The sequence below is a fragment of the Fonsecaea erecta genome (genome assembly GCF_001651985.1).
Source record: "Fonsecaea erecta strain CBS 125763 chromosome Unknown Scaff2, whole genome shotgun sequence".
Classification (NCBI taxonomy): Eukaryota; Fungi; Ascomycota; class Eurotiomycetes; order Chaetothyriales; family Herpotrichiellaceae; genus Fonsecaea; species Fonsecaea erecta.
In genome coordinates, this window is record NW_017387245.1 from 3297717 (window position 1) to 3325371 (window position 27655).

Consider the following 27655-nt stretch of genomic DNA (forward strand, 5'->3'; position numbering starts at 1 on the left):
TTCGGAAGACTATTCCCCGCCAGTGATGATTGGCTTACGAGAGGTCGTCATCGTCATTTCACTCCTCATCTTACTCGCACCCTCTTTAATTGCCCCTGTCTGACTGAGCAATTATAGGGACAGCCACTCCCAGCTTCTCGATGGGCAATTCTCGCCTCGGACAAAGGCTCGCTGATATTCGCTACGAGTACGGAGTACAGTACGATGCACCTATCTCTTTGTCTGTGGCTGGTCGCTACCGCCCTACGCCCACGTCTCATTTTGCCTCCAGCCCTGATGCATGATGGCATTATCTAACCACCGGCCGGCTCATTTTAGGGGCCTTTTCATGCTCCCTCCCACGCGTCCAAGTTTGTTTAGGCTGCTTTTCTGCCATGAGACTGAACCCTGCAGCATCAGTCATCTCCGACCAGTGCCAGGCCACTCAGATCGCGGCCTGCCCATCTACCTTGGCTGGACAGGTGGGAGGGTATGCAACTCAAATCAACTTTTTTGGGCAAGCCTCCAGAGTCGGGTCCCCCGGACAATCACCCAGGCCCAGGCCTGTGCTTGGAAGGATTTGCACGTAGCTGCACGGGCGTTCGGGAAGCCGACCAAGTCTCCCTCTTCTCTCGCCCGTAGTTGGTCTGCTGCCAAAAAGGGCTCCACCGTTCGCCGCGGGTACTCCAACAATTATCGTCTTTGTCGCCTCCCACCCGGGGCCCTAAGCACCTAACGTCTGAACTACTAGGCCTTTTGGCAGTTTGGTGGCACCTAAGCAGGACCACCCACCCCCTGGCCATTTCAGGTGGGCAGGTGGGCATAGCGCCGCTAAGGATAGTCGGTAACCCCTCGCTCTGATCGAATCCTTCGAGACTCTGTCCCTCCTCCAGGTCGATTCCCCCACTCCAGTCTGCAGTCTGCCCACAGTTTCCACGCTCATTCATTTTTTCCATCCATCCACACAGCCGCGACATACATCTCGCTACAACCTCTGAAACTCCACACCTCTGCTTCCACACATCTTTCAACGCCTCTTCTTCTGTTCTCGCTTCCAACGTCAAACCTGCACATCCATGCCGCTTGATCCTCGATCTCTTCTCCTCTCAACCCTCTGTGCGTCCTCGCAGATCATTCTAAATCGCTCGTCGTCCGCCCTAAGCGCACCCCCGCGGGCGCTTTACCCTTCTACCATTCACACTCCCAATTGCCGTCATATTCTAGTCCTATACTAGGCTGTCCAGCAATTCGTTGATTTGCGTAACCTGTCGAAGAAATCTCCTCAGTTCAGAGACCTGCCGTCGGGATACAAGCTCAGCAAACTCTGCCGACAGAAAAGACGTGGGACAACCTGCCCACCGGACGACCCTCCTCCTTCGGTCTTCAATTCTGAATCTATACCGACCTGATCTACGCCACTTATCTACTTTGTCTAGCATTTCTCCCACCCAGGCCGACCGCCTCAACATCAAGGAAGCCCGACCAAAAGGCTCATGAAGTACCACTCATGACGACCGTTCTACAGGCTCCTCTTGCTGGGGCCTCGCATTTCTCGTCGAGCACCATACACTCCAGCTCATATCCAGATCTCTCCTCTCTAGACTCCTCAATATCTTTCGACGAACCCCAATCCCAAACCTCCCATTACTCTCGCCACGACTATGACAAAGTATATTCTGACTCCGGCCCCTCGACCGCACCTTCTTCCCCTCAATTGACCTATTCCTCGCGTCGGGACTCTAATGCCTCAACGCCCGCGAGCTGCTTGTCCCTGGATCACAGGGACATGATGGACGAAGATGACGACATGGCATTCCCTGCCTTTGGGGCCTCTGACGTGGGCAGCAAACCAGGTCAAGACAGTCCTGTCTCGGGCGGGCAACATCCTGATATCACAACGCAGATACCGACTCCTCCCACAGACGATACTGCTCTTACGGGGAGAACAACTCAGGACGACCAATCAATAGAAGCGGAACCCACGAGACACGTTGATTACCTCTCTCACGAATGGAAAGAGGAAGAGATCTGGAGGTCATGGAGCTACGTGGTTCACAGGCGCGGCGGTCTCACCAATGGCACCCGGCTCGAGAATGCTTCTTGGAGGTCGTGGACGAAGGCTAAAAATCACCTCAAGACGGTCTCGCCGGAGACTCTCAACTGGCTGAAGGACTGTGACGTGACATGGCTGTACGGCCCGCTGCAAACGAACGGGAGTGTCTCTCAATCCATGAACAACACGTCTCCTCCGCCCAGCAGGTTATCTCATTCATCCTCCTTCATCTCCAAAAAGCCCATTCTCAAAAAGAAGTCGGCATCGGCTGTGATCTTGGAACGGTCGAGGTCACAACATTCTCTGCTACAGCGAGCTGGGGATATCATCAGGATACAACAGTCCAGTCCCGCCAACGGACGTCCTATTCTGAGACGAGGCAATTCTGAGTTTGTTTTACCGCGCTATGATAGTTCGGTGGTCAACACCCCCGCTGAACACGAGACGCCTGGCTTCAATGGGCCGCGATCTTCTTTCGCTTTTGACGTCCCGACCCCTTCTGAGTGTAAGCACGTTTTGTTTGACGAAGAGGTCAGGCAAGTGCAGGCTATTGATTCCGAGGATGATGACAAGCCTGACGAAGAAGACGCAATTCTCGAGGATGATGAGGACGATGATTGTGGCTTGATGATGGCCCCGGCTCAAAGATCGGGACGGGGCAGCGGTCGAACTACGCCCCGTGGCAGTTTCAGCAACGAGTCAAAGACCATCGTGCCATTACCCTCCACTACGTTGAAGTACAGGACTGACACCCCCGAGCCTCATGAGACGCCTAACGTCCCAAATGGATTTTGGCCCAATGGACGAAAGCTTTCACCCTCACCATCCCAAGAGACCTTGCGGCCTCCTCGGCCGAACCAGAATTTCCTTATTGATGATGATCCGGAAGTGGTGGATGAGCCATGGCAACCACAATCTTCATTTGGGGACGAACGGTCCCCTTACGACGAAGAGGATGACGACGACGATGGTCACCCGACGATGAGACGCACGGAATCCGGCATGTTTATGCCATACGACGAGAATGAGGACGAGGTGGCCATGAACAACACCCTATTTGGGCAAGCCATGTATGCCGTGAACACTTTTAGGGATATTGCCCATGTGGTATGGAATGTGGGCTGGAACCGAAGATAAAATTGCTCTACGACCATATCTGAGCGGGAGGAAAAAATTGGCAATGTTTTGTCCCAGCAGCATAGCGCGGCGTTTTTGGGAAATTTTACAACATGACGACCCTAATGACGGTACCAAGCTGGAAGCGCCCCAGGCCTCTACGATGAGGTTCACAGGACCACAACTTGGCCGGAAACTGAACATGGAATCTTGGAACACTCTACCTCAGAGTCAGGTGACCGCAACAATCTGGGAGATACGCGCAGCCTTGTAAATATGAAGATGGCGGGGGTGGGCGATTTGGATCGGAGGAACTCGGACAAGGCTGGGTGACTGAGATAGGATTCTGGCGAAACATATAGACGGCTGGCTAGCGGTACCAATAGAAGAGAAGGTGAAACCTATGTCCGAGAGACATGAGCAGGCTGCGGGGAGAGAGACGACGTCGGGAGAAACCGCAGACGAGGGTGGCGCGAGTGCCATTGCGCTGTACTCACCGAGCAACCACCAACAGAAGCTTGCTTGCTCTGGAGGACGCTCGGGCCTCGGTTTCCCAAGGCGATCAAGCACGCCAACATGGCTTCTGCCAACAAGGGTGGCGAAGGGATGATGAGGGATAGTCGCATTACTCGATAGCAAACTATGAACAGAGAGGAATGCATGATGTGCCGCAGAGTTGATTTGGCTCGGATCAGATGGAATGCTGATTGGCGGTTGGTCCAGACTGATGCTCCTGCCCGAATTGGCATTTCTAGACTTTTTGATTTGTCTATCTCGGGATGCCCTAGGCCTGATTGTGCCTCTCTGTCCATTGGTCACTCTGCTTACAGTAGCGCCCACGCCGCCGTTCCAGTTATTGCGGGGAAAAGGGTGCACGACAAGCGCAACAGGTTGGTCACATAGCACACGATGACGGTGCCGGTTTGTGCTACCATCGGCAGAAGATAAGAGCCACATTGGTGACATTGAACTCTAACTCACTCATCCTGGCAGGGGTAGGACGGAAGACAAGGGTTTTGCGGAGGATCATCGCCTGCAATCGAGAAAGCTCGTACGTAATGAGATCAACAGGCACGCAACACATCAGGAGAGGACGACGAGACGTTCGGGGCGTTGAGGCTGATCGTGGTGTCACCACATGCAGTGCTATTCTTCTTAGTTGCAAGGGAGGCGTCGAGATGGGTCCCGTTTGCGCCTTCACATGTTCGACCGACGAGACAAAGCCCCCAGCTCCGGCCAGCTCAGCCCAGCGCTCAATGGACGGGTGTCTCGACGGTTGGGTCGTGATTGGCGATTGAGACCCTGGACAGCGGCGACATTCTTTGAAAACTTGCCCTGCTCAGGCAAAACAACTCATGCAAGACATCGCGATGGCGAAATATGGCACCACCGCCGCCACGAACATCGAGCAATGACTGAAAGAGGTCCTTTTGGGAACCTCTCGACTAACTTTTCACAGCTTCTCCCCTTGCCAGGTTGAGGTTTGTCTCACCACACCATACAACACAAAGGTACGCTCCTCCCTCCCCTGCACCTCCCCGCCGGAGTATTTCTTACCAACTCATGGGTCGTTGGCACGACATTTGTCGCCAACCACCGACGAGATGAGGCCAGGGGGGGAAAATTCCATGATGATCGCGATGTTTGATGATGTCGCGATCGACAAGTGCCCACGAGGGAACAGGCCGCGGTGCCGTCTTTGTTCCCTCCCTTCCTCCACCGCTACGCGAGCCAAGGTTGACTATGCACAATCCACTGCATCTCCCTCCTTCCGAGCCAAAACTATATCGAGAGGGCAAATCTGGAATGGAAAACCTCTTGGGCCAAATTTTCTTGTCTCAGGCCGGGGTTGTGATGTCCCCGCCCCATTGCTGGACCCATGGGGGAAAGGGAGGCAGGTCATCGCGAGGAGGCGGCGGCAGTTTCTTCCACCTGGAACCCAGCCGGGTCTTTTGAGAGGATGGAGGAGACGGAATACGTAGACCAATGGACCTACTGTAAGAGTTTCGATCTTTCACACATCGGGCAGCTTGAGCCCCAGACAAGACGCGCAACGAGGACAATGGAAGGACAAACATAGATAACTACCCATAAACGGAATTTCTCTTTCTCTCGCGCATGTTTTGGCGCCCAGTTCGACCACACAACTGCATACACACATACGTGTTCCTCATGCCCATGCCGTCTGGGCATCTTGTCTTCCCTTATGTACATATTTAGCGGGGCATTAGCATATACTTATTTTACTTTACTTGCTCAACGACAACGAGAAGCACATGCAAATGTTCTCTCTTGTAACACCCTCGGCGGCCCCCACCACCCCCACTCTTGTCGATGTTTCGCAGATTTCTCTTTGTTCCATGCGATTTCAGCTCCTTTTCCACGAGAAACATCCTTGTGCCGTCCGTCATCATTGAGCCTGTACGTACGTACGGTACACGGGGCTGGCTCTACGTATGGCCCGTGGGTACTCACTCAGGCCACGAAAGGACACACGACAGGTTGCCTGGAGGCTGGTGGTGGGGGTCCGTCCCTCATGTCACCAACGTTGCCACGAGTACATGATACATGGATTGCTCTCACCTGGACCTCCCCCCCAAAAGATGTTCGATCAAAGCACAAAGCAGAAGAATGACCCTGGAAACTCCACCCCGTGGGCTGCCTCGGTGGGCACAACACAAAAGGAAAAACCCCCTCCCGGAATGGGCTGGCTTGATTTATTCTGGTCGGAGAGGGGGACTGTAGGTACTCGCGGGGAGGGATGCTACGAGGACAAGAAAACCATGCACGAAGTGCAATGCCATACGATTGACGTCCAGAAAATGAAAACAGCTTTGGATGAGATCTCTGGCTCTGCGCTACACCCCCGTCCCCTTTGCTCTCTTTGCTCGTCGCCCATGCCAACCAACCCTGCATGCTTTTACATACCCGCTGCCCCAAGACATGTCTGTGGCGGATGTGTGTACATGGCTTGTCGTTCTGTCTGGGCGTGCGGCCCCAAAACAGAAAAAAGGGCAAGGAAAGCGGTTCACCTCTCGCTCTCTCTCCAGCCACCGGAACCGGAGCCGGACTCGGGTTCATGGATTCCCAACGGAACAGGTGTAGGTCGACCTACAGTATATCGATGCATGCACATAGCCGATTTGGGAGAGAGGGGAGGAAGGTATCAAATATGGTAGGTGCATACCTCGCCTAGCAAGAGCAGCGTCTGCTCGTAGCGACATGATATTTAGCTAGTGGTAGGAGAAGTGAGTTGGCGAATTCCCCTAGCGCAACGCCGATGCTGCTGCTGCTGCTGCTGCTATTGCCCTCGAGCCATGGGTTCGGCCGTGACGGACTAACCGTGACTACGCTACCGAGGGATAGGATACACGACGACGACTACGACGACGACGACGATGATGAAATGTGGTGCATGGCTTCCAGTCCGCCAAGTCAAAACGCCAGATCGCGTCGCACGCGTCGCGTAGGCCTCGAATGGAGAGAGGGGGGATCCGCGTCACGAGCTATCACTTCGTCCTCCATCCTCCGTACCACCTGCGAGGATGTCCTGCGGAGCTGTTACAGATGTGCATACACACTACGGAGACCCCCTCTGCGATTGCCACAGGAGTTGGCTTGCTGGCTGGCTGACGCAGCAAGCAAAATGGGAATTTTGTTACATGGCTGAAAACTTTGGTCGAGATTATTGCAAGACATTGGGGGCGGGTATGTGCTCCGGGTAGTTAGTTACGAGATGGGTGAATGAGTGGGTGAGTGGTTGAGTGGGTGGTGCCGACGCTTTGGACGAGACGCAGGCTGGAACCGCGTCTGTACCCACTCGCATTGACTTGCTGTGTCTACTGCATGTATGTATGTATGTATGTATTATGTAGGAGTAAGTTGCCGAGTGCCTACATACGCAGTCGGTACATACCGATCCTCGTGCAGGGAGGGAAGGCGGAATAGCGAAACACTCGATCCAGTCGATCAAACCACCACCCTACTCATGCGCGCTGCTCGTTCCGGAGGGAGGGAGGATAAGGGCGCGTAGGCGTACATAGGTGACGAGCGGAATATCGGTCAGTGGATATCAGTCACTTCTCGGAGGTTTCCACAGTCTTTTTTCCTGTGTGAGAGAGAAGGTTTATTGATTGACTGGCTGATTGATAGCTAGGATGGGGTGGGTGGAGTCCGGGTTGAACGACGAGTACATGTGGACAGTAGACAAGATAAAAAATGGTTAAAAAAAGGATGCTCGAGGCTGGCTGACTGACTTGACGGACTGACGCTGATCGTCCCGTAGTTTTTGATACTCGTGTAGTGTGAGTTGCCGATGGTGTTGATAGACAAAGCTGCACATGGTACATATCGGCATCAGGCCACAGGGGACTGGGGGGAGTGATGTGATCGCCAGGCGGATAGTAGTAGTACATAGACTGCTCCGGGATGACCCAGCTGGTGCCAGCAATTGAGTCGACTACTGCGTAAGTTCCCACATTCCAAAGCCATATCACCGCGTCTGCTGCATAGAGGCGAAAGCAGACAACACGAAGCCCTTTTGCACCACGACGAGAAGAAGAAGAAAGGGGCCACCACAAGGTGGATGCAGGGCGAGAGTCAACCGGAATGGATGGATGATGAATGAATGAATGAATGAATGAACGAATCAGTAATTTTGCTTTCTTCTTTCTCTCACTCGACTTCTCTCTCATCTATTACCCGGTCTTCGCCATGCCCGTACCCATCCATCAGCTCTGGTTGATGATAACACTTACTTCATCGAGGCCGTTAGGCCCCATTCCCCCCCTCCCTTCTTTACCCGCCTGCCTGTTTACGATTGCATTGCCAACAAATCTATCAGGATGGGTGGGTGGAACAATCGACAGGAAGATGATGATGGAGCGTATCCCTATCTACCTCCTGTATCCATCAGGGCAGGCTAAGCGAATGAATTGGTGATGAGATAGATATGCTTGCTTGCTTGCATTATCGAAGAGATGGCGGTGAGCAAAGTAAAGCCGACGTGGGAATTTCTTCGCTTGCTTGTTTGGTTTGGAACAGCTCGGGAACTACGGTCGATTTCTCGATGGATTGGTTGATTGACTGAATGACTGATAACGTATGTCACCCCTGCAACGACGTTTGGTGATCTACATACAGGAGATAGATAATGGCACCCGAGCTATTGCACGTGCAACAAGAGCAAACGTCGACAGGGTGGCTTGCATCCGTGGACGGCGGCGCCGCTCGATGCGTTCGCTTTGCTCCTCTCTTCCGTACTCGCATGGGAAGGTCCTACTTAGGACAACCTCATGCTTCCTTATTTGGGCAGTCTGATACTGACTAGGTCGACCTCCGGCCCCGTTTTACCACCCACCATCCAACGGACAAGGGGGGTGAGGAGCGGCCAGGTGTCGAAGAGCTTGAACAGAGAAGATTCTGTAAGCATCCGCATTGTCTGTCTACATTTTTCTCTCTGGAATGCAACCGCCGCCCTGGGCGTCGACGACTGGCTGACGAATTTGGATGTTTGTTTGCTTGATCATGTTGGTGTGCCTTTTGTGTCTTTTGAGTCTTGAAGGATCCTTGTGATTCCTAACCTTGGCCCCCCTTTCTTTGTGTTCGTACACATTGTACCGTCATCTTGAAGTCAGCATATGCAAAACAGCAAGGAAATACAGCAGCACCTGTGCAATTGAAACATTTTATTATTCCTCTGTGCTATGCAAAGTGCAGCGTCCTGTTATCCAGGACCCGGCTCCTGTCCCTCCTTTTGACACACAAGCGCCATGCTCGAAATCCATGTACACGCTCCATTATGCTCCCACGAGACCTGTACTGAGCAATTAGATGCCACTCGACCTCACCGAAAGATCTTCTTCCTCTGTCAAAGTCAATACAGCGGTACAGGACAAAAATTGAAGCCCCAGTCCGAGCAGAGATGCTATAAACACAGACATCTGAAAGGGTATATCCACGTGCTGGTGATGTGGATGCCAAGATTGTACAAGAGGATCGGACTCCAGCTCTGGAATTCGTCTCCGGAGGACACACTCTACAAGACTGCGATCAATCCAACTGCCATGGCGAGCATGCCTCCCTGGACCTTCAAGCTGCCAGCCCCGTTGCTGTTGGAATCTGGGGCTGATGTGGTCTCAGATGGGACAGAAGAGCTCGTTGTCGAGGTCACCTGCTGAGAGCTGGTGCTGCTTGCCGAACTCTCGCTACTGCTACTGCTGCTCGCAGAGCTTGTGGCGGAGGTGGTGGAGCTATCGGTGGTGCTGATTGTTGCAGAGTCCGTGCTCGTGCCAGATGAGGTATCGGTACTGCTGCCAGAGGTAATCGAGGCGGTGGCGGTGACGGAACCGGTGACCACTCCAGTGGCTGTACCGGTTGCACCTTGGATGCCGAAGTTAGGGGAGAAATTAATATTGTTTGGGTTCGTGTCATCGATGATCTCGATGGTGTAAACGTGAGAGTTGACGTCCTCCGCAGGAGGAATCTGAAGGGTTGCCGTCAAGGCAGAGGCAGGGATGCCGGCTACACTCAGGTAAGCAGGTATTCAGAATACTCCAGGACAGTCAAAGTGATCACATACATGCGAGGATTGCACCAGAATCGGGAGTAATAGGATCTTGCTGCAGCTTGATGGTAACAGTGCCGCTTGAAGGATTGGTCCATTCGATAGTAAGGGGCTGGCCTGCGGTCACGTCCAAAGTGCCCTGGCCACCAGGAATGCTGATTGCATTGTTCTGCTGTGCGGATGCGACAACTGCGCAAAGCGCAGCGGCCAACACGTGAGCGAAACGCATATTTGCCTTTAGGGAGATTGAAAGGCGGGAGAATAAGCTGAAGCCGATGGATGAAGCGCGATGCCTGTAAGGGATGGCTCACGGGGAGAGGAACTCGGGGACGCGGTGGAGATGAGTCGCACAGATGTTAACACAAGAGTGACAGCGAAGATATAAGCAGGAGAAAGACTTTTTTCTGCTGTGGGAGAAGTATGGTGTCAGTAGACGACCAAAATAAAATCAAGGAGTGCGCAGGGAAAAAACCGCAGATGTTGATTGACTGCTTGTTTGAGACATTGACACGGGGTTTCTTCAGCCGCGCCGTCGCGTTGGCTGGAGGGTTGCGATGCCAATGATGCCACCCGTGCTAAGGGAGCCTGCCGCGACACACCAGGCACCTTCGGGAGCCCAGTTTCGGCCACTTAGCGCCCAGACTAGAAGCTTTGCAGCTCTGGCAACCTCCCAACGCACGAGCACGTTAGGGAGGCCTAACTGGTTGTGGAATAGGGGTGTCCATCTCCCCCATCTTCCCCCCTGCTTCCTCAGCCTCGATTTGAGCGTCGCCCTCCTCAACCACCGCCACCCTCTACCAGAGGCAGCCACTACCACCACTCGGCTGCTGACTTTTCTCCCCGCATGGGACACCATCGATGGAACATTGTTCCAGGCACAGAGTTGTGGTTGGCTGCGGTGGCCAGCCGTGCTGTGCCGCGTCAGAGACCTGCAGATTCCTCTGGTGCCTCTGCACTGTTAAGTATTCATCTTTGCGAGCTGAATAGGGTGTGCATGCTCTTGCCCTCCTGAGGGAATAATACGAGCACAGGGCCGCCTTTGGGATATGTCAATATTGATGCAACCAGGAGACCACTAAAGTATCTGTTACAGCCTATTTCTTAATGTCCCTCGCTTCGTAGACCTTCTCTTCCCCTCAAACAACCACGGTGCCGTAGCAGGTTTGGCCTTGGACCAATAATGCCAACACCACCACCACCACCACCACCACCACCACCAGAGCCCCCTAACCAGGGCCCTTCCTCGTGCCAGCACGACATACGGGCACTGGTCGAATGAATGAATAATGACAGGCTGAACTCCCCCTTTCGAATTTTCTACTACTCTGCAGTCCACTCCCTACAGCCGTACGCTTCTAGCGGCAACCAAGCCCTCAGTACTCCGTACCCAAGTCGAGCCCCTTTTCACGAGCTTTTACCAGGGTGGTGACCCAGACCCAGGCATAGCTTGACACCGAACCCGTGTATCTGTATTTTCGCTCACTCGCTCACTCGCTCACACCACCAGCTTACCAACCTTCCCTTGTCGAGAAAGACCAGAAGTAATGCGTTGGATGATAAGCCACCAGTATGTTGGTCAGAACGCAGACCAGATGACTGCCTGCGTCTGCGCCAGCGCTTCGGATTTCTTTTTGCCGATTAGCTTTTTATTCTTGCGAGCTGAAGTGTACTCGGTACCTGGGGAGCTCGGTTCTGCACCTCGCTAACGTCTTGCGCCTAACGAAACTTTAGCCCACCAAAGGAAGCCAAGAGATGGTAACAATAGAACTTTGGCATATTCTCACTGTTTCACGGGTTGAGTAAGAGCTACAACGGAGACAAAATCCCTCAATATTGGGTTCCGGTGTTGCCTATCATTGCTCCCAGTCTGACCTCAGATGGAGTGGGGGATGGGAAGAGCCTGTTCGATAAAGCAGCTGATCCGGAAAGCATCGATTCCACAAGGAGAACTTCTCAAATACGTACTGTAGGAAAGGTATGACAGGCACTTGGGAGACACCGCAGTAGAGGTGCTTCCCACTAGCCAGGACGAAGGGTGGTACGGGGCAGAACCACCGAGCAGGCGCATCAACGCCCCGGTTCTCTTGTTCCCGGTGTCAGTCCAAGATGTAATTTCTTACGTCCAGCAATCGGTAGTGTTCGTGCACGACTCGTCCTATGTAGATTCGTTCCTCCAGATGGTTGCACAATCAGTGCAGCTTTCCAGTGTGGTTACCGCAGCATTTCGGAAAGAGCGGCAGCTTGAATCTCAAACTGACCTGGCTGCACCTTAACAGCGACTTGTTCAACCAGGATCAGAAAATTCACGGCCTTTCCGTGCGCCTCTTTCGCTTGCAGGCATGCTGGCGTCCCGATCTCCTGACATCTGAGACTGCTCTGCAGCCACAATTTGTATGCTGTGCATTGAAGGACAGAAGATATTCTCTGATCCCGGTCTGCCACGTGAGTTCAGGCGCCACACGTGCCATTCCCAAATCTCTTGGTCCTCCTAGTGGAAGCAGCCAGAAGAATAGAGAGCCGAGTCGTGAGCCACAAGAGGGCATCAAACTCTGCACATCTGATCGCCAAAGAGGGGTTATCTTGACAGCAGAAGCTTCCTGAAAGCCTCAAAGTATGACACGTCGACTTGCACCCTGATGGATGTGCCTGTTTGACTTCGGTTGTGCCCTCAGCTTTTCTTTGGTGGCATTGTCATGACCTCCGCTTCCATCCGCACTCTGTCGCTGTCCTTTTGGTACGAAAGGACATGGTAGGAGCTCGCCAGATAAATTGGTGGCACAATGTACCGTATACCTGATACGGAGGAGGGATTCCAGACCGTTTGAAGGAGTTCGTTTGCTGGCTTCAGTGGGTTCGCCGGCATCTCACGTCTGCTGGTTTCGCGTTGCGGCATGAACTTGGTGTCGCTTAGCAAGAACCACGAGGGCGCCTCGCGGAAGATAGCGGACCAACAGGAGAGTTTCGTGTGGATTGGGCGTTTCAAAAGCAGCCGATGGAGCGAGGCACGTACGTCAAAATCAGCAGGACGGATGAGCAAAGGCGGAGGGCCAACGCAGGTCTAGACAACCAGCAGCAGCGCCACAACGATTCCAGGCGTCGTAGGGCTTTGTATCTAGGCCGCGTTCGCATCCTGAGCAGGGCTGCCATGCCCATGCACGGAGTAGACTTTAATCTCAGCCCAGGCCCATGCACAGCACGGGTCAAGAAGGGCTCATTTCTCGAGTGCCAGGCTTTAGAAGATACATATAGCTAGGGTAGATGGGCAGCACCTTATCCGCTCCTATCGCCTTATTGAATCTCCTCTTCTACACTCTTACTGTTGTTACTACTATAATAGCCATTCGTTCCCTACCAATACAGTTCCTTTTTTGATTCATTTTATCCCACGTCTCCATCCTCTTATTTGTCCGCCTGCACGCCTAAGCATTCCCTTACTTCAAGCGAGAGACTAGCTGCTGTGTGCCCGACAGCACAGGCAGCAGTTAGGGTCGATCACCTGCACACTTCCAGGTACATTTTTCACTTTCCGAAGCCAAACTGCGAACTACGAGCACCAATCTTCGGACCGAGCGCCCCATACCTACCCGAAGAAAGTCGCCTCCTTTGAGGGGGGAGGACGCGTGCGAAGACACGACAAGAATATGCGGCGAAAATCCCAAAGCGGAGTTAATATTACACCACCATAATTGTTAGCCAAAGGCTGTCGACAACTCTTTCCCAAGATGCGGAACTCTCGACGCACCTCGTTTCCCAATGATGTGGCTTTCGACACGCTACCTCCCGTCGTGATTCGAAAAGTGAGTTAGTTCCTATCCAATCTCTCCGCCTCATTTCGGTCGGAATGCACAGTCCTCCTGGCAAATTCATCATCATCATCATCATCACCACCACCACAATTCTTGCCGGCAGCCCTAGCTGGGTGCCTAGTGGTCGCTTCGGGGGATGAAACGGGATCTTCGCCATGATCTTCAGGCCAAAAGGCCAGGGAGACGGAAAGGAGGATGCGTATCACTGCCATCTCCATCTTCCTCCGGCCCATCCCACGTCATTCCGGTCAGATCATGCCCCGTACCACGGAGGGCCGAATCCGCGCTATCACCACTACCGACCGCCAACAATCAGGGCTTTGGACGCTTGGGGTTTAGGCATGCTGCCCCTAGCCCGAACGGGGAGCTCCAGGGATCCTGGGCGCGGCACGGTCCTCCGACCTCAAAGCAGGGACCACCAACACGACCCAGTATTCCAAAGGCTCTCATCCACCATCTTGCGGCTTGTCTTTTGCGACCGTTAGAAAAAATGACGGCCTTATTCGATCGCTTAGTCTCTAGGTCCACGGGCTAACATATGTGTTGCACCAGTATTTTAGTAGTTTAGAACGTCTCAGACTGGCTGAGGATGGCAGAAGCCTCTCACGTCCCCCTTCCCAACTCTCAATTCATCCCACAAACAATGCTGGCTTCACCACTCAACCCTCCGACACTCTCACCATCCTGACCCACGGAATCTCCCAAACCAGCCAGTTCTTTAGCGGAAAAAGACTGCGAAGGAGGCGCTGCTCGGCAGCAGATATCACTCCCACCACGGTCGCGTGGTTCGCTTCCTTGCCCCCTGCCGTCCAGAGGAAGTTATTCTCGAGAGAAGAGTGCTCGTTCTACTCCCAAGAGAAAGCCACCATTATACTCGACTCTGCCGACGAAACACTCCGTCGTCGCAGTTGGCATCCGAGCCACTCGCCCGCGTTTGAGCGTCGAATATCTGATGACGACGCCACCGTTGTTGACTTCGAAGGATTCAAAGACGAGTCCCTGGTTGACTCTGCTATCGATATGGGTGACTATTCACTAGATGGTTTCCGATGGCTGGAGGATGAAGGAGATCTCGATCTCAAGCTGGACGACTACCACGCAGCCATCGCGGAAACAAACCGGCGAACAGTGTCGGTATCAGCACCAATCCGGCGGCGCTCACGACGGAATCCCTCCCTGTCAAGCCTTTCTATACGCCGTGGCCGGAGCTCGACATCATCCTCACGCCCTCCGATCGAGGTCCCTCCGACGCCAGCCCTGCCTTTTATCCCACCCCACACCCGCTCCTCCTCGTTCTCTCTCAGGCACCTTCGCTCTCAGGCGTCAATATCATCCATCGATCCTCGAGCAACGCATTACCAAGACCCGGCTGCTCGTATGAAGCTCAGGCTCTATCTCGCCTCGCCACAAAAGTTTGATGAGGCTATCGAGTTTGGGTTTCCATCCGTGGAAGAAAGAGAACAGTGGAACCACCTTAGACCGATGACAAGTCCCCAGCCCAGACCTGAGTTCAATCGAACTTTCTTCCATGATGACACACCGTCGTTATCGGGAGATGATGGGGACGATGGCGATGAGCCAGATACAATGTTCGACCCCCGAACCCCTGAAGAGCCGGTGTTCCACATGCACCGTCCATCCCACAAGAGCAGCATCGATGGAGTCAAAGGACTGAGACCGTTTTCAGTTCGAAGACAGCCCGAGACATATACCCGTGGCCTGACCGCAGATCGAGAGATGACCCTACATATGACCTTGACGAGACCAGATCTTCGCTCACCTGAGGAACAACGATCACAACTAGACCATCAAAAGAAGGTCCACCGACCATCACCTGAGCGACTCGATGTGCCCGTGGACGGAAATGCAGTATCCATATGGGATACACTACCTGCCGAGGAATCCAAGATGAAACGATTTCTCCGAAAACTCAGGCTCAAATGAGTCTCGACAACTAGACGTTGGACTGGCATTGATTGCCCTTTTTTGGTATGGTCTGGACGAAGCAATAAGCATGGGGTATCCGCGTTTGTATCAATGCGTTATTTGAGCGTCGGCGTTCAGGCTGGAAATATCGCGTTTCAGCCAGCGAGGGGTTCGGCGCCTGGAAAGCGATCACTGGGGGCAATAGACTGCCACGGCTACCTGCATATCTAAACGCTTTGGGTGGCATTCTATTTGGGAACTTAATGTGGTTGGACAAAAAGTGGCAATCTGGGAAACAGATACAAAGGCAAGAATAGTTTGACGAAAATGAACAATAATACCCCCTCTCCTTCAAACATACAGAGTGCAATAACATGGATTCACAAGGGGCATTGATGGGGGACAACATTCTGCCGCCCAGCCACTGGCCTTCTTGATAGTTAAAGGAGACAGGAGCTTGCAGCGCCGCAGCTCCCGTTAAGGGCCGCGTTTTAAGGCACTGACACTTACCCGCATTCGGGCAGGCGCCCTGATCTTAGATGGGCGCAGTGCCTGGTGAGCCATGAGCCTCCTCACAGAATTTGTTGATTGTAGGCAACGCCATTCTGTTTCTCCAATCCGACAACGGTGTCCCTTTCAACTCTTGCTTCGTTTTCAAGCCTTTTTTGCAGTTCTTTCCCTGTCTTTAATTTGGCCTCTTCCGTCCGCTCGATGCGGTAATCAAAGATGATAATAAGATCCTACTGTCGGCGCGCAGTCGTCTCGTCGGTCGCTCTCCTCTTCCTACTAGCCTCCGCTCCGCAGCCTACGCAAGCAAAGAAAGATGGCCCTACCATCTCCGCCACCACCTTCGATAACCCTCTAGAAAATGTCTTTTACTTTGATGACTCGGACGTGGTCATTGGTTACGATGGAGAGACAGGGATCGTCTGGCGCAGTGCCGATGCAGGCGAAACCTGGAAGGAGATCGATGACCTGGGACAATCAGGAAATGCCTTGGACGTATTCCGGCATCCCTACGATAACCAGCGCGCATATATCATCGGCCTAGACTCCGATCACTGGGTCACAACAGATACCGGCGAGACGTGGAGGAAATTCTCCTCCGATGGCGATGGTCTTGCAAGATTCCGCAACGCCCCGTTGAGCTTCCACGGTCGAGACCCGAAACGAGTGATATGGAACGCTGAGCACTGTGTTGGCTTGGCCTGCATCGAGCGAGCGTTCTATACCGATGATGACTTTAAATCAATCAACAGATTAGGTGATATGACACGAGGCTGCCAGTGGGCTGTCAGCACACCGGACTTTGCAGAGGAGATCGCCCCTGAAATTAGAGATCGGATATTTTGTATCGTGGAAGGGCTATACTCCCCGTGGCCGAAGGACAACAGGCTGCTCGTGTCCGATGATTTCTTCGAGAGAGATCAACTCGAGCCTGCGCTTGATGATGGCCGAGCTGTGTCCGGGATTATCAGCATGGCTGCGGTCAAAGGATTCTTGGTTGCAGCTGCAAAATCGGAGGGCACAGATGAACTGGCTCTATACGTGACGAAAGACGCATCACAGTGGCACCGAGCGGAATTTGGACAACACAGGATAGATGAAGATGCATACACTATCTTGGAAAGCACCAACTACAGCTTACAGGTCGACGTGCTCGGATCCCGACCTACCAATCCCATGGGCTACCTTTTCACCTCGAACTCCAACGGCACCTATTTTACTCGGAATATCGACCACACTAATCGCAACATTTTCGGCAACGTCGACTTCGAGAAAGTCCAGGCGATTCAAGGGATTGTCTTGGTGAATGTTGTAGACAACTGGAAGGATGTTGAGGGCTCAACTATTCCTCGAAAGGAAGTGGTGTCTCAGATTAGTTTCGACGACGGAAGAACGTTCCAAGATCTTAAAGTTGGCGACAAGAGACTGCATCTCCATTCAGTGACCGACGCAAGGCAAACAGGGAGGATCTTCTCTAGCCCCGCTCCAGGGATCGTTATGGGAATTGGTAACACTGGAAAATTCTTAAAGGACTACGAAGACGGTGACCTTTACGTCTCGGATGATGCGGGTGTCACATGGTACGAGGGCTTGGATGGTGCTTACTTGTACGAATTTGGAAACCAGGGGGCAGTCATTGTCGCTGTCGATGATGAGGATTCCACCAGCCACATAAGATACTCGATCGACCATGGGAAGACCTGGAAGAAGGCAGAACTGCCAGAGAAAGTGCGAGCAAGGTTCCTCACTACCGTACCGGATTCCACAACCCTCAAGTTTCTCATGATGGGCGCCAAAGGAGCAGGTTCCAAGACTGAATGGGTCATGTTCAAAATCGACTTCGAGGGCTTGCATGAACGAGCGTGCGGCAAGGACGACTTCGAACGGTGGCCCGCGCGCGTAGACAAAGACGGTAAACCGAGCTGTCTCATGGGCCACAAGCAATTCTTCAGGAGACGTAAGGCAGATGCTGAATGTTTCATCGACGAGGAATTTAAAGACCCTGTGCCCGAGTTCGAACCGTGCGTCTGCACGATGGCTGACTTCGAGTGTGACTACAATTTTGTCAGAGATCCCGACGACCGCACCAAATGCAATCCCGCACAGCCAATCGCGGTCCCTGAGGGCGCATGTAAGAGCGAGAAAGACACCTTCAAAGGTCCTTCTGGGTGGCGGATGATTCCTGGCAACGAGTGCCAGCGCAAGGGCGGCGAAGAGCTCGATAAGGAGATCGAAAGGCCGTGTTCGGACTCGGTGAAGACGCCTGCCTCGGGAGAAATTACTGTCGAGAAGACCAATTTCGACGCTGATCGGTTTTCCGAATGGTATTATCTCGAAAGAAGCGACACTTCCAGCGGCAGTGATGAGGCCATTGTCATGCGTACAAGCGAGCAAGATATCTTCTTGACACGGGATCATGGCAAAACCTGGGAACCAATCCTCAAGGGCGAACCGATCACTGCCATCGCACCGAATCCTCACCATCACGATGCAGTTTTCTTCCTGACAGGCTCCAAGACTGTTCACTACACCATCGACCGCGGAGCTAGGTTCGATAAATTCACCGCCCCAGAACGACCGAGCACTCTACGGCTGCCGACTTTACGTTTCCATCCCGAGTACAAGGATTGGTTGCTCTGGTCGGGCGCTGTTGGAAACGACGATCATACCAACATTTGGTTGTCGAGAGATCGTGGCGACCACTGGGACACATTGGTTCGTTACGCCAGAAAATGCGAATTCATCACAAGAGAAGGTCAAGGCCGTGGCGATCAATTGATATACTGCGAACAGTATCAAGATGAGAACCCGGATAAGAGCCTCATGCTTTTGTCCAGTGACAACTTCTTTGCGGAATCGAAGGTGCATTTCCCTGATATTTTGGACTTTGCGACCATGTCCGAGTTTATCATCGTCGCAGCAAAGACGGAGGACAGACAGAGCTTGAAGGTGGACGCCAGTGTGGACGGGCGCACCTTCGCACCTGCAGAATTTCCTCGGAACTTCCAAGTACAACATCAACAAGCCTACACAGTTTTGGACAGCTCTACTCATGCCGTATTCCTCCACGTCACCGTCAATGCTGCTCAAGATCACGAATACGGTGCGATAATCAAGTCGAACAGCAACGGTACATCCTACGTCTTCACTCTGGGCGGTGTGAACCGTGACACCGAAGGCTATGTCGATTTTGAGAAAATGCAAGGTCTTGAGGGCGTTGCTATGGTCAACGTCGTGTCCAATGTCGATGAGACCAATAATGGAGAGAGGAAAAAACTCAAGTCGATGATCACCCACAACGATGGTGCCCAGTGGGCGTATCTCCCTCCACCGAAGGAGGATGCGCTGGGAAACAATTACCCTTGCGTGGGAGAGGCTAACAAGGCGACTGAGAAATGCTCCTTGCACATTCACAGTTATACCGAACGCGCCGATAAGTCAGCCACGTTCTCCAGCCCTAGTGCGGTTGGATTAATGATGGCCGTAGGGAACGTGGGCGAATACCTCGTCCGGAAAGACGACGAAGCTACCGATACCTTCATCACTCGAGACGCCGGCATCACTTGGCAATCCGTCAAGAAGGGCAGCTACATGTGGGAATATGGCGACCAAGGCAGCATAATCGTGATTGTCAAGGAATCTCAACCCACCAAATCTCTCTTTTACACCCTCGACGAGGGTAGGACGTGGCGGGAGTTCGTGTTCTCTCCAGATGTGGAAATGCAGATTGACGCCATCACTACCGTACCGTCAGACAACTCTCGCAAGTTCCTCCTTTGGGGTCGTGAACTAGGGAGCAACGCGAAACGTGGCATTTTTACCGTGCACCTCGACTTCTCCGGCCTCGAAGAACGTCAAGCCAAATGCGAACTCGACGAGAAAGACCCCGAGAAAGGCGACTACACGCTCTGGGAACCCAAGCACCCAATGCAAGATTCGAACTGCTTGTTCGGCCACGTAGCTCAATATCACCGAAAACGGGTCGACGCCAAATGCTACAACGGCAAAATCATCAGTCATCTCCACAACATTGCCAGGAATTGTTCTTGCACACGTCAGGACTTTGAGTGTGATTACAACTACCAGGCACAAGCAGACGGAACGTGCCAGTTGGTTCCTGGACTGCAGCCAGCCGATCACGAGCAGAAATGTCGCGACAATCCGGGCCAACTCGAGTTCTGGTATCCCACTGGATACAGGAGAATACCGCTCACGACGTGCCAAGGAGGGCGAGAGCTTGACAAGTTGGAATCGAGACCCTGCCCAGGCCATGAAGAGGAATACAAGAAGAAGCATGGCATTTCAGGGATTGGACTGTTCTTTGCGATCGTTGTTCCCCTTGCAGTCTCCCTTGGCATCGGGTATTGGGTGTATACGAAGTGGCAGAGCGGATTCGGCTCATTTGGACAAATTCGGCTGGGTGAAAGCATGGGCGCCACTGGTGCTTCTTCTGGGGCCAGCGGTGAACCATTGTGGATCAAGGTCCCTGTGGTGGTGGTGAGTGGCATCGTCGCGGTGGCCAAAGCGACGCCTTTACTCGTGATGAGTTTGTGGAGAAGTGCAAGAGGATATATGCCACTTGGCAGTGGAGGTGGTGGTTCAGGGGGAAGATTCGGCGTGGGTAGAGGGGCGGATGCTGGGTACGGAGCTCCTTATCGCTCGAGAGACGCCTTTGCAAGAAGAGGACAGGATTACTCTCAAGTTGTAGAGGACGATGAGTTGCTGGGGGATGGATTGGATGACGAGGAAGAAGTTTGAATGACAATTGGGAACGGCAAAGGACAGGAAATCTCTCTCTCGGGCCAGCATGACACGACGAACGAACGCACTGGACAGAAAAGCAGGTGGCCCTTGGACCGAGGGCTCGCCGAAGCTGGGAGCCGTGTTTATCCAGGATGACAGGACCATGACACTTCATGACACTTGGGCAGCAAGTCAAGCAGAGGCCCTGCCCCGGTCGGATATGCCAATCCTGCATCCTTGGTCATCTGCTTGTCTGTCTCCGCGTGCAAGAACGTCTTGCAGGGCGTTTCCATATTGGAGGAGTGTGCGTGATATGGACCCAGGCGGGCGCATTCAAAGCTGTACAAGAATCATGTGTCCTTAGTATATTTGCTTTAAGTATTTTACGGTACAGAAATGAAGAGCGAGTTCTGCAAAAATTTTCTACAAACATCCTCGGGCAAGTTCGCGAGCCCCAGCGGGCTGTTTCATAAATTCCCGCAGTTGGTGGAGTGTTGCTTGCTTCCCTGCCGTGCTGTCGATGTGTCATGTTTCAATGGCATGGCATGGCAATGCACAAGCTACTGCGCTCCCACGGCGTGGTCCCCTCCCTCTCCTGTTCCCATCACAACCCTTTCTGCAGCTGATTAGGTAGGTGGATAGCTAGCTGGCTAGCTAGCTACAGTACATGACTAACCACTAGCTATGCAAGTACGCAGTACAAATTGAGGCAGGCCAAGGAGACCGTCGGTGCCGTTGTTGCCAAAGTGAGGCTGGCCGGCTGGCTGTGGGCATTGGCTGTAGGGGAAGGTGTTTCGATAATGGGGGTACTCCGTAAACGAACAGGTGACCCATATATCCACGGTACCTCCTCTGTGCAGTAAGTACGAGGTGAAACGTTTCGTTTTCTCGCTGCAGGAGTAGTCTTGTATGTAGAGAAGCGGGCGGGATGCGTTGGCGCGATTTTGCCCTTTTTTCCCTCATCTTTCCTTTCTGTCTCCTTCCAGCCAAGCCCGCCCGTCAGCAAGCCAGCCAGCCAGCTAAATCTAAGTACAGTACGTGGGACGTGATGCATCTGCGTAGGTACGAGGTCTACCGCGTACAAGCGAGCAAGGTACCCATTGCCAAGACGCGGTGTCGATGACTTCTGGCTGCTGGTCTGCAGAGTCTGGTCTGGTCCGGTCCAGACTTGGGTACGAGCACAGGCACAGACATACCTACATACATACATACAAAGAGGTACCTACATACATGCGTACGTACAATGACTGCATGCGTAGTTTGAATGCGTTGCTCCAGTCTGCCCCAGTCCCTCCCTCCTCCGGTCCGGTCTTGTGTGTCCGGTCGGTTTGTCGGTTTGGTGGATTGGGTACCTATGTAGCTGGCTCGCTAGGTATGTAACATACGTTTGGATGTACGGAGTAAAGTAGTACCCTCCCCATGTTACCTGGCCAGACAAGGACAGAGACGGGAACGGACGGACGGCATCTAATCATTACTCCTACAGAAGTGAGAAATTGGACAGCTCCATGCATGGCTCGGTGGGAAGGAGGGAAGGGAAGAGAGTGTGCGGCCAATAGGTAGGTAGGTAGGTACGTGTCACGGCACTGTTGGTTTGAGAGGGTTGAGTACCGAGTTGGGGACTGGAAACCCTTGAGTTAGGAGGATCATGTCGTCCGGGGGTGGATAACCAGGTGGGAAGGTTGGGCATTCAGTCCATTGGCAGGCAGGCATTGCAGATTTAGCGATCGTTTGGGAGGAGGGACGGGGGGAAAGAACCGCGTGATGTAGCTCGAGGGTGGACAGGACCGGAGGGTAGAGCAGAGCGAAGAGGAGGCGAGGAGTGGGAAGAAAGGACGGACAAGTTGGACCAGGCACGGCAGAGAGAGAGAGAGAGCGAGAAACAGAGACAGAGCAATATCAATGACCTTTCGACGCTTACAGCGCGAGCATTACGGGATACAGATGAACACAGGTAGGTGAGGCTGAAACAAAAAAGGGGTACAACATGCTGGAAAGGTTTAAAAGGTACTCGACGTTGGTCTCGCTTTCGTCGGGGGTCATGTGGTCGTGGGCTGTGTAACACGAACAACGACAATCACGAACGGAACGACAAGACGTGCGGTTGAGATCCTTCTAAGAATACGCGTCAATTCCCTTTGTTCTATCAATTCTTGGAAGCTTGTGTCTGTCAAAGGTATGAATTGTATAGGCTTTTCTGACTCCTTCGCTATGGAGAATCAATCCCAGTTGCTGTTGGGGCACGATATGTAACATTTCCGAACTCTTCTTTCCCCATTTCCTTCTCCCTTGGTTCTCAGGGTGATGATATGACTTGGCGTCTTGTTGGCGGAGAGGGAGACGGGGGGAGGGGAGTCTAGATGTATTGGCTGGAGAGGAGGAGCTCAGAGAGGTGAACCGTCGAGCCACGAGCGCTGGCTACTTATTTGCCGGCGAAACCATCCTCGACTTGCTTGGTGGCCTCCTCCTTTGAGATGCCGTACTTCTCGGCGACCTTGGCGGCGAGGGCGTCCTTGTTGCCTGCAACCTCCTTGAAGTCGTCGGCGGTGAGCTTGTCGAACTTGGTGCGGAGGTGGGCCTTGGTAGCTTCGTCGGCCATGTTGAAGGTAGTTTGGGAGATTTGAAGTGGGATTTGGCTGAAGGATTGGAAAATAGACAACTGAAGTGGAGGACTTGGGCTTGATGGAGGAGCTTGAAGAAGAGAAGAAGAAGGCTGTGTCACCATAGATGATGCTGTTTATATAACCCCGTCACCACGGCACTGATCCTACCCCTCCACCCCTCATTTCCTTCAGAGTCAACCGTCTTCTGCTAAACTCTCGATTGGGAGCAGTGTGGATTGCACAATTTGATTGAGACAAGCCCCACGCCTGAAAGCGACAGAATTGAAGGCCACGTCGTGTGTGGAAGACCCAATCAGGGCGAGCATGGTCCTCACCGATTAATCGTGACGCCAAATGAAAACGCGTGACGGTCGGTGACGGCCCGCTGGATCGAGCAAGGCGCCGCATGTCGAGCCGTTAGCTTTGAACGATGGAGGGGTCAAGTTCGCGTGGGCGCGAACTCGACCGTGGGTCGAGCTTCTGGCGGTGAAGGGAATCGAAGATGCTGAGAACTGAGGTCGAGAACGAATGGCATGTGGACGTGTAAGGGGCTTGAAGCCCATCCGTCAGCAGCAGGTCATCAGTCACCACTAGCACCAGGGAAAAAAGACCTCGTTCGAATGTGTTTCCATTGTTGTCACTATTGTTTATGTTTTTTTTTGGCTTCTGGCTGCCCCTCACTGTTTTTCCCCTGCGTACCCCTCGATGCCTGGAATCGGGCCCTAAGCTAATAGTTAGCATCATCTCCCGAAGGGGGCCTGGGTAGCAAGGGGGGATCGAAGATCGCTCTCAGCTTAGCCAGCGCCACCCGGTGAGAGCAGAAGCCAATGCATCCTTTTACGGGGCGCTTCCTTCGTCCTGGGGGGCAAAGTCGGTACGATTTGGGAGGCCGGCAGAAACGAGACACTGGAGAGCGGCTCGGGTCAGTCTGGACCTCTGCAAGACCGTGATAAGAGACAAACACGATTGGGTGCTGGCTCTGAGGGAGTCAGACCGCTGATCAGCCCATTGGGTGCTCTGCTGGCTCGATTGAGCTGTTTGGCTCGTTTCTAGCACCGCTGCTGGATATCGGCTTATCGTTGGGCTCTGCATACCTGCAACAGAACGGTGCCCGTGACCAGAGATAGTCTAGACTACGGAAGAAAGAGAAGATAAGGGACTCAGAGACGGTGCTCCGAGTGGCATAGTGGCATAGTGAGCTCACATCGGAACGAGCAAAACAACCCACGGAAAATAATCAATCATGTCGCTACCAACACAAGTGTACCTTGTCACAGCAATGTCACACTTGCAACGGCCATCTTGACGCCGGACACCGGCTCAGCTCTCTTGTCACAATGCGAGGCTGGTAATCTTCGCACGACCTTGTACAGCGTCTTACATCAGGAACACCAGTTGCTCTGCACCACGGCCGCCGCATTCAGGGCTATGCAGTCTTGCTTCCCGTGGCTAGGACAAAGTTGAGCTTGTAGAAAACGTGGCAATGCCGCAGGATAGCCCGTACACGCATCACCCACGGTTGGGCATGCTTAAAGGCTTCCATAAGCTCGTCCTTGACCTCTTCCTCTTCATTCTCAATCTCCTGTGCTTCTTCCTCGACTTTCTTCAGGTGGAAGGTTATCTGATCCAACTGGTCGAGAGTGATCACGGTGGCGGTGTTCTGATCAATGAGAAACTGGGTGCTAAAGGTGTGATACTTTCGAGAGTTGATGGCGTTCTGGTAGGATTGGAGACCTCGCTGCGTCATGCCGATTCCCTCAATCTCGCCTCTGATTGCATCGAGGAAGGCCCCTTTCGTCCTCGGGACGGCTGATGGCTCATCGAATGAACCGGTGAACCCGAATGCACACACGAATCCAAATGGGTCTCTAGAAGTCGGTGCAGGCACTTCGGTAGGTAGATCGGCCGCTGACTGTCCGTGGAGAGGCACTGTCTCTTCAGCCAGAACAAGGGCTTCCAGTTTCCTGTCAAGTTCATTGTGCAGTGCCGCAGTTGATTCGCTGATCACGGAGCTGCTGGTGTCGCTCTCGGCTGGAGTGGAAGGCTGGGCGCTGGTGGACCAAGTCGGAGTGAGAGCCCCAGTGCTGTCACAATCAGAAAAAGCTGGAGACTGGCTGGGGAAGGAGTCGGCATGGTATTCGTCAGGACAAATGGGTAGGTCGGACATGGTGGTGGGTGAAATGGCAGCAGGTAGTGGTCAAGGAAAGCGTCAAACCCTTATGAAGCACAACCAGCTCTGGCTTGAAGGAGGAGGTGTAGATTCCGGGAGCACAGCAGCAATGGCCACAGCAGGCATCTGAGAGCAAGCAGCAAAGACAAGCAAGACATTGCGTTCAATTTGAATCAACAAAGCAGGTCCGGCAGGAAAGGAGGCAACGGTGACGGAACAAGGAGCACCAACACACCACAGACACAACTCACACACCACGGGTCAAGAAGACTTTATTCCTTCGCCATACAGGCTGTCATGATAAAGTAAGATCTGTACCTTTAGTCCTGGTGGCTCGTCTATATTGTCTGATGATGATGATGCGCATGGCTTAGCAACATAATAGCGAAATGATCCGCCATGCAAACCGTTCGGACTAAACCCGCCCCGAAACCTCAGCCCGGTCTGGAAAAAGAGAACACGCTGCTTCACCTTAAATCTCTTGTGAGTTTCCTTCCATCTTTTGTTCTTGTACAACTCCTTCCCAGACAAAAAGGCAGTCTCTTCTCTCATCGGCAGCCCAAATGTGACCAACTCTTGCTTGTGTTTTTGGCTTTTCACAAGTTACCCACACAGCAGCTTGTTGAACTCGGGAGGGCGGCTGGAAGAAGTGGAGGGCTCGGAGGGTTGCTTCGAAGGTAATGCGATCGTTGGCCGGCCTGACGTGAAGACGACTCTGTTCCTAGGTGCAATGTTATGTGAGGTGCGACGAGAAGGCTGCCTTGCAAACTGTCCACCTGATGAGCTGCCAAGGGGGAACACAACAGCACAAGCCAGTGGCTTCTTCCCCGCCAATCGATGTCAACCACTGACCATTGCACTTACCCTACCCTGCTTCAGTGACATGTCCCATCAACCTCTTTAACTCATACCCCTTCCCTTGCCTTCAGCCTGTTTCATGTACATGCTCAACTGCCTCTATATCTCGGCCCTTCGCTGCGGTTGTCTATCCATTCTCCCTTGCCTTTTTGTGTTGCAATCAGTGCGGTTGACTCCAGCCTCACCAGTCTGAACAGCTTCGCACCCATTATACATTGACCAAGCTTCAAGAAAAGCTCCTTACCGTCCTCTAGGCATCTTCGACCTATCGTCCTCGTGTCTGCCACCCCCAGAAGCTACCTTCTAACCTTCCAGACACCAGTACATGTTCGAACGCCTACTTCTTCCTTCAATCCACTACACCAGATATTGCGGGCAATGACGCACAATGGAAGAAGACAAGGCGCAGAGAGTCAGACTGCCCATACCTCCCCTGATCCTGGTGGTATCAGGCGAGTCTCAGCCAGATCGACCGTCACCTTGCGCAGAGCCAAGCCAGTGACTGACCAAGATTTCATCACGCGGGATACGGAAATGAACGACTTTCTTGCTTTCTGGAAAGGTGAATCGGACACATTCACTCTATCCCATGTCGAAATCGTTGAACATCCCGTGGACTCAGACCACAAAATGACAAACCAACCAAGCCAGGAGGACCACATCGATCTTGATTTTTGGCCAGCCTCCCGTGCTGTGCCATATTCTGGGATCGCTGTTGGAGATATGGCTCTTCTCCCAGATGAGTCCGTGAACGCGTCTCCAATGCCCAACTACCAGGAGATGCTTGGCCTAGGCGCAATGCGTGGGCGCCGACGAGGATGCACGCTGACGCTCAAAGAAATGTGTAGTCCTGAAGACAGCAGGCATGTCGACATGGTGATATGTCGAGCATGCATCGACGAAGTGAAGGAGGCCATTTTCCTCAACTGCGGCCACAGCTATTGCCGACTTTGTCTGAATCAACTGGTCAATGCTGGCACAGCCAACAAAATGTCCTGGCCGCCACGGTGCTGCTTGTCTTGGCCAGCCATGGATATCGGCTCAGTGCAGCACCACCTGGACGAGGCAGTCTACTCCCGCTACCTTGACGTCCGTGAGGAGTACTCAGATCACGACCCCGTCTATTGTTCCAACAAATACTGCACCAGTTACATACGCAAGAGCCAGATTCAAGACATAACGGAAAAATTTGTCTTGTGCACCAAGTGCCATTTCCAGACCTGTACCGAGTGCAAACAAGGACGCGATGACCATATCGGAGGTGCAGGAACCACCTGCAAGAGCCTCGAGGAGTTGATGGATGCGAGAGACCGGGTCCTTGCCAAAGAC

At 53.1% G+C, this 27655-nt stretch overlaps 6 protein-coding genes across 6 annotated transcripts; 3 read left to right on the forward strand and 3 right to left on the reverse strand.

Annotated features, from left to right (window-relative positions):
* Positions 1-1486: 1486 nt before the first annotated feature.
* AYL99_02944 (hypothetical protein) lies at positions 1487-3169 on the forward strand (the record flags this gene model as incomplete). Its single annotated transcript, XM_018834460.1, has 1 exon — positions 1487-3169. One exon carries the CDS (start codon positions 1487-1489, stop codon positions 3167-3169), a length of 1683 nt encoding a protein of 560 aa, XP_018697084.1.
* Positions 3170-9185: 6016 nt separating this feature from the next.
* Positions 9186-9942, reverse strand: AYL99_02945 (hypothetical protein; the record flags this gene model as incomplete). The annotated part of the gene is made up of 2 exons (XM_018834461.1): positions 9186-9670; positions 9729-9942. The coding sequence occupies 2 exons, from the start codon at positions 9940-9942 to the stop codon at positions 9186-9188; spliced, it is 699 nt and encodes a 232-aa protein (XP_018697085.1).
* A 3493-nt stretch (positions 9943-13435) lies between these two features.
* On the forward strand, positions 13436-15463 carry AYL99_02946 (hypothetical protein; the record flags this gene model as incomplete). Its single annotated transcript, XM_018834462.1, has 2 exons — positions 13436-13510; positions 14072-15463. The coding sequence occupies 2 exons, from the start codon at positions 13436-13438 to the stop codon at positions 15461-15463; spliced, it is 1467 nt and encodes a 488-aa protein (XP_018697086.1).
* Positions 15464-16171: 708 nt separating this feature from the next.
* AYL99_02947 (hypothetical protein) lies at positions 16172-20710 on the forward strand (the record flags this gene model as incomplete). Its single annotated transcript, XM_018834463.1, has 1 exon — positions 16172-20710. The coding sequence occupies one exon, from the start codon at positions 16172-16174 to the stop codon at positions 20708-20710; it is 4539 nt and encodes a 1512-aa protein (XP_018697087.1).
* Positions 20711-23117: 2407 nt separating this feature from the next.
* On the reverse strand, positions 23118-23420 carry AYL99_02948 (hypothetical protein; the record flags this gene model as incomplete). Its single annotated transcript, XM_018834464.1, has 1 exon — positions 23118-23420. One exon carries the CDS (start codon positions 23418-23420, stop codon positions 23118-23120), a length of 303 nt encoding a protein of 100 aa, XP_018697088.1.
* Positions 23421-24724: 1304 nt separating this feature from the next.
* Positions 24725-25465, reverse strand: AYL99_02949 (hypothetical protein; the record flags this gene model as incomplete). The annotated part of the gene is made up of 1 exon (XM_018834465.1): positions 24725-25465. The coding sequence occupies one exon, from the start codon at positions 25463-25465 to the stop codon at positions 24725-24727; it is 741 nt and encodes a 246-aa protein (XP_018697089.1).
* Between the last annotated feature and the right edge of the window lie 2190 nt (positions 25466-27655).